Source organism: Phyllostomus hastatus, unplaced genomic scaffold (genome assembly GCF_019186645.2).
Source record: "Phyllostomus hastatus isolate PE091 unplaced genomic scaffold, TTU_PhHast_1.1 phas_scaffold_182, whole genome shotgun sequence".
Classification (NCBI taxonomy): domain Eukaryota; kingdom Metazoa; phylum Chordata; class Mammalia; order Chiroptera; family Phyllostomidae; genus Phyllostomus; species Phyllostomus hastatus.
In genome coordinates this window covers 29,609,226-29,621,932 of record NW_025334013.1, presented here as the reverse complement: position 1 = coordinate 29,621,932, position 12,707 = coordinate 29,609,226, and the positions used below count along the sequence as shown (strand labels likewise).

General features: G+C 55.7%; 1 protein-coding gene across 2 annotated transcripts; it reads right to left on the bottom strand.

Annotated features, from left to right (window-relative positions):
* Nucleotides 1-7,871: 7,871 nt before the first annotated feature.
* ARTN (artemin) lies at nucleotides 7,872-10,876 on the bottom strand. Of its 2 annotated transcripts, none has more exons than XM_045859683.1 (4): nucleotides 10,776-10,876; nucleotides 9,272-9,333; nucleotides 8,785-8,923; nucleotides 7,872-8,709 (listed from the first exon to the last, which is right to left on the bottom strand). In XM_045859683.1, the coding sequence occupies exons 2-4, from the start codon at nucleotides 9,329-9,331 to the stop codon at nucleotides 8,246-8,248; spliced, it is 663 nt and encodes a 220-aa protein (XP_045715639.1). In that variant the 5' UTR covers nucleotides 9,332-9,333; nucleotides 10,776-10,876; the 3' UTR covers nucleotides 7,872-8,245. The 2 variants fall into 2 exon arrangements, with proteins under 2 accessions (XP_045715639.1, XP_045715640.1); XM_045859684.1 differs by lacking the exon at nucleotides 10,776-10,876 and adding an exon at nucleotides 9,911-10,035.
* Between the last annotated feature and the right edge of the window lie 1,831 nt (nucleotides 10,877-12,707).

Here is a 12,707-nt window from a genome sequence, read left to right as displayed (position 1 = left end):
GTCACAGTAGTGCTCCGCTTCGTCTGCATCCTGGGCCCCAGGAAAGGGACCGGGTAAGGCGTCGGTACCACTTTGAGGAGAAAGGGGGCTTGGCTGCCCCAGGATTGGGAAAGGACGGCTGTCGGAACCTCCCTGTGAGCAACCAGGAAACCTCATACCATGGACAGTGCTCGGAGAATTTCCCAAGGTTCTTGGAAGCAACTTCTCTTTATATGTAATTAGAGTAGGACTAGTTCACACTTAAGTGGCTACGAACAGTGTTTTGCATACATTACGCATCAATTCTCAACAACTCTAAGGCGGGGCTTTTACTCAGCATTTTCAGATGAGGAAACAGGTTGGGGAAAGTTGAGCTTATCTTGTCCCTCGGCCAGGGTAGAAGAGATCAGCCACGGATACGCTGGCTGCAGACCCCAGCAGTCCCTTCCCCTTACCACTTGTCCTTTTATTAACTCTTGTCAGCTACTCCAGCGGGCAGTGGGAGGGAGGCGGAACCCGTATACTTGCGTTCAGTGGAGGAAAGGGCCATTGGCAACAGCGGCGGAGACCTGAGAAGGCAGATGAAGGCTTCCCGGAGCAGGAAACACTTGAAGAAGGGAAAGACTGGAAGGAAGGGAGGGAGAGAGGGAGGAAACTCGATTCGCTGGTAAGCAAAGTCCAGGGGGAATCCAGTTACTCAACAAATCTTTATTCAGAAAGTGTCTGAAGCACAGCTGGCAATCTGTGTTCAGTTTAAGGGGATATAGGTGGGGTGAGGAAGCAGGAGGAGATGAGTAACAGGTGAGGTTGGAAAGACACGTTGGGAAAAACAGACTCTTGGAGAGTTTAGACTTTATACAAAGTGCAATATGAAACCATGATGGGGTTTCCAGTGGGTGCTGATGACTGGGTTTGCATTCTAGAAAAGTCTACCTGTAACATGTGGGATAAACTGAAGGAGGAAAGAGTAGGGGCAGCGGGGATTTGGAAGGAGGAAACAGGAAGCCAAAATAAAGTAACTGATTCTAGGTCTGTGCCTAGGGCTGTGATGTGCCCTGGCTCTGATGCTGACTGGAGATTTCACTGTGGAAGGACCTGGGAACTCGGGGGCAGGTGTGCAGTGTTAAGAGTCTCAGGCCTGTGTTCAAAACCCATCTTAACCTCTTTCTAGCCTTAAGACCTTGACTTCTGAAACTCACTTTTTAAAAATCAGAATAGCCCTGGCAGGCATGGCTCAGTGGATTGCGTGCAGGCCTGGTTCGATTGCCAGTCAGGGCACATGCCTGGTTTGCGGTCCAGGTGCCCATTGGGGAGGTGTGCGAGAGGCAACTCATCAATGTATCTCTTGCACACTGATGTTTATCTCTCTTTCTCCCTCCCTTCCCTCTCTGGAAATAAAAATAAATAAAATCTTAAAAAAAAGATGCATTTACTTTTTAAAACTATATATTTTGTCTAGTGTTTTTAATTGTTTTCAGCAAGAAGGTTAGCCTGAGTCTGTAGGTCACCATGTTGCAAGAAAGCCCAATGGGTAGTTTCAGTCCTTATGTGACTTGATTTTTCTGCCACATGTGGCCCTGCTGACCATGCCCTCCCCCTGTTCTGTTCTGTTTTTCTCTACTACTCTCACCACCCACTTTGGTCTCCTTTGCAGGTTTGCCCTCTCCCTCTCCGTGTTCCTTAGACATTGGCTCGCCAGGCCTTACCCTCTGCTTCTCCCCTTGTTCCTCAGTCTCCCACCACTGCTTTGGCTTTGAGCTGTGATGCCTGGACCTCTCTTGCCCAGACTGTTCTGAGTTCCAGACCCTCACATTCAGCTGCCACCAGGTTCCTTGCCCTCTGCAGGTTTCAGAGGCACCTCACGTTGAAATGTGTGAGGTCTGTTCAGGAAGTATCCAGCCGGAAAGTACTATTAGTGTCCAGAAAACAATATGAAAAACAGAGGCATTTATGGAAGAAGGTATAAGAAACATTATACATAGGACAATGACACCTCAGTCCCCTTCAAAGTAGGCACCTTGGGACCTCACGCAGTTCCCCTCACTGTTCAAAACACTCTGCAAACCCTCTGTAGGAATCACCAGCGGCTGCACCATCATGTTTTCCCGATTCTCATTGACGGTCTCATCAGCCCTGCGTCAAAGTCGCAGACACAGTAGTGTTTGCAATCCCCAGCTCAGTGTCTAGCTCTCGCACAGTCAGTCGCCAATCTTTGTAGATTGCAGCCTGTACATGGTCAACATTCTCAGGCGTTCTGCTTCTTGCAGGCCTTCCAGAATGTGGGTCACTTTCAACAGATTCTCAACCATCTTTGAAGTATTTGTGCCACACTTATTTCTGCTGCACTCATTGCATTGTCCCCCAAAGCCTTCTGCTCATCCAAATAGTTTCTGTGGAGGAATGTTCAAGCTTAATGCAAAATTTGATGCATTGTTCTTCTCACTCAGTCATTTTGAATGTGACAGCCACACAGTATACATTGTCACTCAATGGCGTCTCTGGCCCCCACTGACTAGAACAGTAAGGTTGTCATTATTCACACATGTGCATTCCAGTCTGCTCCCCTTGGCCGCCAGCTTACATCGATGTCGCGCAAACCATTCTCATTATATTAACAATGGCTGGACATTTTCTCATGAACGGCTGGACAGACCTCGTGACCTCCCCACATTGTACCCCCATCACATGCTAAAAATGTTACATCCCCTCTATTCCTTCCCAGTCGCCCATGCCAGAACCTTGGAAACACTCCCTTCCATTTAGCCCTCAAAACCAGTTCACCACCAAGTCCTGTTTATTGTCACACGTCTGTTTCTGTCCTTACACACTGCTTCTGCTCTTGATCAAGATGAGCATTTGTTGCTTAAATAGTCCTAATTGCAGCGGCCCTAACTGTGCCCACTGCCTTGCCCCTTCTAGTCCAAATTAGACACTGCAGCCAGTGGCCCATCTGAAACACATCCCTAGCCAATCCCACTTAGAGCTCTTTGTCCTGAGGCTCCTCCCAGGACAAAGTCCAAGCTCCTTGTATAGTGCGTTCAAGGACCTTCATCATCTCGCCTCTGTCTTACTGAGATTCCTACCCCAATTCTATAAAGTTGCTGCTCTCCTGGGATACCCCAGGCTGCTCCATACATACCTCCCTGCCTTGTTCACGCTGCTGCCTCTCCTGAGCAGGCTGTGTGTCTGGCCAGGGCCCATCAGGAGGAATAGCACGGTAGGCACACCGGGACAGTGCAACACAAGAATCTGGAACTACAACAGGGGACTGAAGTAAAGAGGGATTGGCTGGTGAGAAGTGAAGGGAACTCTAAAGAATTTAGGAGTAGCAGTGACCCAGTGCTGAAATGGAAAGCCCAGGAAGAGGCCCTCACCCACTATCCCTGCCCGAGGCTGGGACGCAGACCTGGGTGGAGAGGGCGTAGTCAGTGAAAAGGGTGAATTCACAGCTGAAAGGTGATGAAGGTGATAAAGGAAGACCAGGACAGGCCCGCTGCCCCTCATCCACCTGGTGCAAATGTTTCATTTTTCAAGGCTTGGCTCAAGTGCTACCCACTCCACAGAGACTTCTGTGGCTCTTCTCCCCCCTCCACTCAGGCAGAATGGATTCCTCTCCCTTTGTGTGCAGAACCCCACCCCCCACCCTGACATGCACACCTGTGTCCCAGTCATCCGTTGGGGTCTTCCGGTGGCAAATTGCACTTTTGTTTACTTGTTTACCCCCACCTAGGGTTGCCAGACAAAACACAGGACACCTGGTACTGGTGTCCTGTTTGAACTTGAATACTGCCTGATTATCACATGAGGCACACTTACTTAAAAAAGTAGGTATTGTTTATCTAAAATTCAAGTTTAACTGGATGTCCTATCTTCTTATTTGCTAAACCTGGCACACTTCCCTCACCTCCACCTGCAACTATGGTCTCCTTGATGGCAGAATATGTTTCCAGCTGAGCTCCGAATTCCCATAACTGTCCCGATGCATTACAGTTAGTGTTCAGTTGGTGTCGAGAGAACAGTGATTTCTCTGGCTGCAGAGTTGAGAGGGACTGAAGGGTGTTGGGACTGGAGACAAAGAGACCGGTCAGGAGGATAAGCGATAAACCATTCCCCCAAACATAAAGGCTGCAACAGAATAGGGGGTGGACTTGAAAGATCTGAACCTCTGAAGACCAATGGATAAGGGAAGTGACCGAGCTCAAGGAGTCCAGGATGTTGCCCAAGTGTCTGGCTTGCGTCCCTGGGTGGAGGTTGGTGCCCTTCATGCAGGGGAGCACTGGAGGAGGCTTGGAAACTGGAGAGCAGGGAAGATTATTGATGTGAGTCTCAGAGCAGGGCAGAGAAGCGTGGAGACTGGATCTGAGGGAGCAAACAGAAGGTTGCCAGGACAGATAGTTGAGCTCGAGGGTGCAGAGTATGTTCAGACAGAAGTATTGGAAATACACAGACTTGGAGCTCAGGAGAAAGGTCCAGGCTGGAGATACAATGTGACCATCACTGGCCCGGAAGTGGTAACCCAAACCGTGGGAGTGTGTAACACCGCTCAGGGAGAGAGGGGACTGGGAGGGGAAGACGGCCTGTGTCAAAGCCCTGAGGGACAGCTGAGAGGCAGAGAGTGGAAAAGAAGCCTGAGAATGAGCAATTGGGGTTGAGGGAGGAAGTGCAAGAAAGTATGGGGCCAAGATAGGGGCTGGAAGACAGGCTTTCAAGGGGGGATGACAAATCTGAGTGCTCCTGGGAGTTCAAAGGACAAGGCTGAGAAGTGGCCTTTGGGTTTAGTAATGACGATGTCACTGGTGGTCTCAGCAAGAGCTTCTGTGGTGAAGGAGGAGAGGTGGGAGGAAATATAAATATATATACACATGTACACACACATGTGCGCATGCACATACATGTATATTTGTATTCAGTGTCAATTTTGTTTAATGCTGTGATATATTTTATCAAGTGTAAATGCAGAGGGAAGGGAGATATTCAATTAAAAAAAGGTTGAAGAATGGGGAAGTTTGTAAATAGTTGAGACCAAGAGCCCTGATACAGAGTCCGGAGAGCAGACAGAGAAATTAATCTGGCTACAGGAGGACATTAATAATAATATCTAGAATGGGGCACGACACCTCGAGGGCCATGGACTCCTCAGGAATCTGAATGAGCTTCAGGGTCAGTGAACCCCCTACAATTGTTCACCAGATTTACACATCAGTGGTTTTCAAGCATTTCTTTTGCGGGGGTCAGGGAGGATCCTTGGCTTTCATCATATTCTCTAAGAACTCTACAACTCAGAACACGCTGAGAAGCACTCCTGTGAGCGGGAAAGACGGTCTCATATGGCACGATCTGCCTAGGTCTCTTCTCTGACCTCTCAGCTTTCTGCCCATCTTACCCTTTTCCAGGGGAGACCTCAGGTGGCCTGTACACACACACAATGCATCACAGGGTCTCCAGCGAAGGGGAATGTGGGAATCCCCAGGCAAGAGAGGGGGAAAGTAGTCAGGAAGGGCAGCGGGGGCACATGGGACCCTGCGCCTTGATTCTTGGATGAAACAAATCTAGAGGGAAGTTTTGGGAGCTCTCTGAAGTGGAAAAACAGTCATTTCAAAGCCACCTGTAGTTTTCTGTCTTACAAAGGTGGTGGTTGGACACCCCTTTGGAGGAGGCCAGGCCACTGTTCTGGGAAGACCACTCCAAGGGACAACGTGGGTTTGTAAATGAGACACAGAGACTGCAACTGAAGATGCAGATACTGGAGCCGCCTGGGCCCCCAGCGGTGAGAGGGCTCCGCCCGGCCAGGCCCTCTGCCTGGTGATCTCTGCCGAGTTGTGGGCAGAGAAGTGCAGCTCTTGTTTCCTTTGGGGAACATAGCTTTGTTGTTGTTGTTGTTGTTGTTATTATTATTTTAAGAGGGATTTGGGTTTTGTGAGCTGCTGCCTGGACTGGTTCTTGTAGAAGCTGCCAGATCAGCTGGGGCTCTGTGAGATGTTGGGCACTGTCTCCCTGGGGCCCAGAATGTGGCCTCGAGTTGGGGGGACCTACCCCCTCAAGGACTGCCAGTTTGGGAGGGTGTTGAGAGCCAGAACCTTTGGCTGGAGTTCCGACCTGCCTCTCTTGCTGTGAGCACTCAGAGATGGCTTCCTTCCGTCTCCCAAAGAGGCTCTGAGAGCAGAAACGCCAGAGGGGTGGGGGTTGGAAGGTGGGGGTGGGGTGGGGATTAGGCCGCTATCAAGTCTGCCCAGCAGGGGCTCCCTGGCCCCAGCGGCCCTGGGATTACAGGTTGTCTGTCCCCTTTTACCCTGGACCAGGGCCAGGCCAGCCCTTTCTGAGGTGTGTGCGAGCTGTACGGCACTGGTACCGCTTTCTTCGCCAGGGGTGGGGGTGACTGGAGACTGGGGTCCTGTGTCAGTTTGGAGACAGAGAGAGGAGCCAAGGGGGTGTTCGAGGGGAGCAGGAGAGCGCCAGAGTTTTGGGAGCACCTAGAACCGAGGTGGTGAACACCGGAGAGTGGAAGCACGGGCTTGTTTCTCCTCCTGGGCCCAGGGTGAGTGCAGCCCTCAGAGAACTCTCTCCATCTCCTCACTCTGGTCTGCGCCAAAGGGGTGTGCATGTGCCCAAGCAGGCAGGCACTTCTGTGGTCTGGGAGGAATCCTGGGCTGCAGTGTCACATGCCCGAAGGGTCTCTCCCAGACCCCACCTCGCTCTCACGGTGCTCTCATGCACCCCAGCTGCAGCTACTGCCTCTGTGCCCAAATGCATCTCCAGCCCAAATGCCCTCCCCAGCTCCAGGCCAGGTATCCCACTGCCTCCGGGGAGACCCTCTGGGTGCCCCATGGTTCCTCAGACTCGGCATTCTTCCCAAACACATTAGAAAATCCACAGAAGAAAAGCATGTAGGGCAGATTCATAGGACCCAGGACATGAGGCTTCATGGTACCCGCGGAAACTCTCAGAGAGACGGTGCTGACCTCTGGGAGGTGGCGGGGGGTGGGGGTGGGGGGGGGTTGGGAAAGCCAGCGTCAGCACCAGCCTCTTCTCCCTCCCAGATGAGTGTGTGTAACTGTTGGCCTCTGGTCCTTTTTCATACCATGTGCCAAACTGAATTTAAAAGTATTTATGTAATGATTTAATGTCTGTTTCTCCTAGTTTAGCATTAAGGGCAGAGACCATGTCCCTTTCACTTCTGTATCCCTGATGTCTACCCAGTGTCTGACACATAAGAGGCACCGAGTAAATATTTGTTGAATGCATAAATGCATATTCTTGGTCATCACCCCAGAGGCAGGTCCCTCTTGGGGCCCTCAACCTTTTCCTGCCTTCTTAGCCCTTCCATGCTCTGTGTGCCCTCCCCCACCCCTGCACCAAGCAGCTTCCCACTGGCCTTTTCAGATGCTCTCTTGTCCTGAGCTGCTTCGTGCTCTGTGGGTAATGAGATCCCCACACCGGGCCATCTGCAAGCAGAGGCAGTGCATACACTGATCAATGACTGGAGTGGGGCAGTATGTGCTTTTCGCCCATTAAGCAAGGCCCCCAGGACGCCCGAGGCCCCAGGGGTAGGGCTTTCTCCACCAGTAACCCCAAGTTCCAAGTGCTGGAGACTATGCAGGGGGCTGTAAGCTGGCCTGCCAGGATTGGTGAACAAACCTTTGCCACCCACTCTGTGTTCCATGCCCCTACCCCCCGCTGACCCAAAGTCCCCGAGCTGCTGGTGGAGGAGGCAGCTGGCAATCCAGGCCAGGCCTGGGACTGCTGAGTCAGCCTGCAGTTGTGAGTGGGATGGGGTCAGGGCGTGATCTCTCACCAGCCGATTCTTCCCATCCAGCCCCCACTGCCCAGGAAAGGATCCAACAAACCACAGAAGTAAATAAATAACTTAGAAATAATAAATAGGGGTCCAGTTCCCAGGAGTGAGTACCAGGCCTGCTCACTTCAGCAATGTGATTGCAATGCTTCTCCTCCAATTCTCTCCCCGGGGCCTGGACTGAGGCGGAGAGCTCAGAGACTGCTGGCTTCTCCAGAGGAGGGGTCCTGGGTCTGGGGCCTGGTCCCGCCAGCGTCTGTGAGATGGGTCCCAGGGTCTCCATAGCCAGGTCTCTGGGGTCTGCAGGGCTGGGACTCGCAGGGCCAGGACTGCGGCCAGTTATCCCTCCATCTTTCCAGGGCCGATGCCCATCACTTGCCCAGCCGAGGCCTGTGATGTCCATCTCTGGTTGAGGCTCCTGGCCCCTTCCAGGCAAGAAGATTCCCGAGTAAGGGTGCCATCTGGAGAGAGTTTTCAGCCCAGGCAGCCGCAGGCAGTGGCTGAGAGCCGGTCCACAGTCCTCCAGGTGCTGTTGACATCCATGAAGGAGACAGCCTCATAGCGCGTGGGTCGGCAGCAGGGCTGGCTGGCTGGCTGCGAGCCGGGGAGCGACTGTAAGGCCCCAGCGCCCAGCAGCCTGGCCAGGCTGAGGTCGTGCGCGGAGCGCTCCCTGCGGCAAGAGCCGCTGCAGAAGCGGAAATGCACTAGTTCGTCGGAGCTGTGGCCCAGGCCGAGCGCGCGCACTGGCACCAACTGCGAGCGCAGGCGGCAGCCCCGCGACCCCAAGGCCCGCACACTGCCACTTCGGCCCCAAGCCCGCGCTGCGCGGCCCCCGCGGGAAGGAGCCGGCGAGGGTGCGGATGGAGGGGGCGCTGGCCGGGGATGTTGAGGGGCTGGTCGCCGGGCTCTTCCGCTGCAGGAACGGAACGGGCGGCCACCTAGAATGAGATGGAGGCATGCGCTGGGTCCCGGCCCAGCCTCGGGACACCCACTCCCCTTGCCCTCTCACCTACCTGGCAGGTGGCCCACGGGGGGCGCCGGGGCTGGTGCGGGGCCTTCACGGGTGGCGGGGCTGCGGGGTGCGAGCCCCAAAGAGGCCTCAGCGACACTGCTCAGCAGAACCAGAGTAGCCAGGGTTGGCCACAGGGCAGGCTGCGCAGAGAGACAAAGTGGAGCCTCAGGGAGGAAGAGGGCATCCTGGTGGGCTCGGGGTGGAGGGAGCCCCGGGAAAGGCGGGGGCAGCAGAGATCCGAGAGGATGGCTTCTGGTTGGGTGGGGGAGCTCAGGAAGGGTTTAGGTTGGAGGAGAATGGGTTTGCTGCCTAAGGGGGCCAAGTGGAGAGGTCGCCTGAGGGCACTGACCTTCCTCCAGACTCCTGGTCCCTCCCTGACCATTTGCCTTTTTACTTCTGATGCCTACCCAGGGCAAACCCTGCTCTCCCTCCCCAGTCAAACCACTTTTCCTCAATACCAGGTGGGAGTCGCTAAGAGAACCACTCACCTGCCGCCTAGGCAGGGGCCAGCGGGGCAGCACAGAAGGGCCTCCACGTCCAGGCTCCATCTCTGTCAATACCAGGATCTCCCATCAGCCCGGTTGACCTGTTGCCCCACCCTACTCTTGAGGCAGCTCGGAACATTGAGAAATGAGTTATCCTTTGAGAAGGTCATCCCTCCCCATCAGTATCTCCAGGTGAGGAACAAGGGGCTTGGATAGGTGGACTCAACCCAGGAGAAGTAGCTGCATCAGGAGGTTAACTATGTGCTGTGCTTTGCACCTGTTCTTCCTTTCGGTCCTCACCTCTCCATGAGGTGCGTGTTATAATCCCCGTTTTCCAAATGAGCAAACAAGGCTCAGAGCAGCTCAGCGACTGCCTAAGCTCACAAGGCTGGACCCATACAGCTGGAGGGAAAGGGGTGTTCGAAAATGGTCTCCCCCTCCGGGATCTTCCCGCTTTGTGCTACAGGGTTAGAGCTGCGGGACTAGCTGGAGAAGAGAGTAGCTGGAGGCCCTTGGTCCCACAGACAGCTTTGTCTCTGTTCCAGACAGGAGGAAGCTGTGGCCTGAAGAACTGGGGTGCCTGCTGGTCGACCCAAGGTGTCGGATGATAGTGAGGTCCAGGCTTCAGCCTGCGCTGCCCACCCTGTGCCGCTAAACCTTGCTCCTCTGTGATCTTTCATCTTGAGGGCAGCTAGGCTTCTGGTGGTCTGGGCCACTTGGTTCTCCAGTCCTCACCGCCCCGTCTGCCCACTTGAGTTCCCTCTTCTGATCACCGATATCCCTAAAGAGCCAGCAGGTGGTGGGACCTGATGGGCCCTCAAGAACATGGGGCCCGGGGCCATGGCTCCCTTTGGCCACCAGGGGGCAGTGTCTGCCAAGCATGCAGACTCAAAGAGAGGGTGGGCTTTTCCCTACCCTCAGCCAGACTCAGGCCTGAGCAACTTCCAAGAGGGCCAGCCAAGCCTCCACACCAGCCTAGTCTGAGAGCTGAGCCCCCTGAGCTGTTCCCCTTCCACCTACCTGTGGATCTGACAGCCTGGCCCTGTTCCTGGAAGTTCCCCTATAAGCCATCCTTCCAGAGCCCTGCCAGCCTTTCTGAACCCCACCAGGTTTTGTGAGCCCACACTGGCATTCCCAAACGGCTTTGGAGCCGCAGAGACCTCATGAGCCTTCACTAGCTAGCCTGCTCTTGGGTCCCAGCTGTCACCTGCACCCCCAGGCCCCAGCACACAGAGTGTCTGCAGACTGTGGGTCAGACCTCTGCAGGCCTCCCCAGTGTGGTCCATCTCAGGGCCAGCTGTGTTCAACTCACTAAATCGGAGCACTGCGGGGCCATGCCAGCGACCATTCTCGCTGACGGTGGGAAAGCCAGGCAAGGCAGCCTTCAGGACCCCCTGTGCTAGGGGGTCCCGAGGAGCAGGTCTCTTGAGGGCAGCTAGGCTCCTGGTGGTCTGGGAACGCTTGGTCCTCCAGTCCCTGCCACCCCATCTGCCAGCCAGATACTCACCACGGGGGGGCCTGCGCCGTGTTCTTCTAGGCACCTTCCTCCGGGCCAGGGCTGGACTCTCCCCCGCAGCTCACAAGGCTCATGCCCAGGGCTGTGCACCTGGCAGCGCTTCTTTTTGCCAAAAGTGTGGCCTTGGCAGCCGGTCTGTGCCCTGTGGCGGCAGCGGGAGCCTCACGTTACAGTGGGCCGGCAGGGCTAGCACGGTCCGACGAGCGAGTGACCAGAGGGACAGAGGGGGCTGGGAGGGGCGGAGAGCAGCGCAGTGAGCCCAGGAGAGGGAGGATATGAGAAAGTGGTGGGGGACTCTCTTGCTTGCTCCCCATAGCCCTGGGGCTGGGAAGCGGGGTGGGCCAACAGCTCGGCTTACCTCGGGTGCAGGGCTCTGGGTCCGGATGCAGGGAGGACTTGGGCCCGAGGGACCTGCTGCTGGCAGAGCCCGTGGGCCGTGTCTGGGGGCCGGGCCCAACTCCATCCCTCAGCAGCCTCATGCCTGCCGCCGTCCGGTGTCAAATTCCAGCCCCGGCGTCACCGGATCCCGGGGTGGGGCCCGAGCGCCCCTGCCCCGCCCCACCTTTCAGGGCTCACCTGGTCTGTTGCTGCACCCGTTGGGATCCAGTCCCCCCCTGGTTTGGCTAGGTCCCCTAAGATGAAGGGGAGGACTCTGGGAAGTGGAGGACCCAGGACACAGCACGGAGACACTGGGCGACGGAGAGGCGAGGAGAGTGGTCGCTCACTGTGCGCACACACATGAAGTAGGGAGTTGGGAGGCAGGGCTGCGGGCGGGAGAGGGAGGGGTGGGGCTGGTCCTTGCCTCGGGCCACCGGCCCCCTGGTTTGCGCCGTCCCTGGGGTGCTGGCTGGCCACCCTGCAGTGACTGCTCTCTGCTGTCCGGTCCACTGCTAGCTTCTTCTTTCAGCAGACCCATCCGAGTCATTGGGTGGGTCAGGCACTGCGCTGGGGCTTTCAAGGTCTGACCCTGCTCTAGCCGCCTCCCGACCCCCTCCCTCACCCCGAGGGGCTGGGAGCAGAGACACACCTGTGCACACTGCTGCTCACCGGCACGGCAGGGCAGTGCCTGTAGGAGTGGGAGCCCAGGGCTGAAGAAGTCGGGGGTGGGGGGCAGGGCAGGGCACAGAGGAGGGACATCGTGGTCTTGTTTGAGCAGGAGCTGGAGGGTAGTATTTCAGGAGCCCAGTTATGGCAGCTTGGCAGGTGGGGTGGAGGTTGGGTGAGTAACACGGATGGAGGTACAGAAAGGCCAGATGCTGTGTCATACTGGGGAGTCTGGACTGTATCCTACTGACAGTGGGAACCAGTGTTTCAGGCCGGAGAACGGTGTGTCAGACACATTTCTCTGACCGACTGGCTGCAGTGGGGAGAGCTTGAAGAAGAGCAGTGAGGATGGCAGGAAGCTGCTGGGGGAGCGGAGTGGGAAGCAGAGCGGTGGGGAGAGTGGGGGACACTTCACTCACAGGCTCTGCCAGCACCGCAGCCTTGTATGGACCTCTCTGTGTTGGGGGCTCAGCAGGGTATCTCCCCTGCACCTGCAGGCCTCTGGTCTGGGCCACCAGGTGGAGGGGATGCGTCCTGGTGGGGAGAGCTCCCTGGAGAAGGGGCAGGAGCTCATGAGTTCAGTGATGGACTTGTGGAGAGGGGAGGACCTGTGGATTATCCTGGTGGAAAAGTTCAGGATGCAGCTGAGTCTGAAGCCTGCAGTAAAGTGGAGAGAGCCGGGCTGGAGACGGCAGCTGACAACTGGAAATTGTGGGTGGAAACGACACGCTCAGGGAACATGTGCGGACCCGCTATGTCCTGGCCGTGCATTCACACCACCTGTGGACCTTTAAAACTACCCACATCAGGGCCCCACCCCAGACCTGAATCAGAATCTTGGTATGGGCATGTGCCGTGTTCCAAATCTGCGCAGGTGGT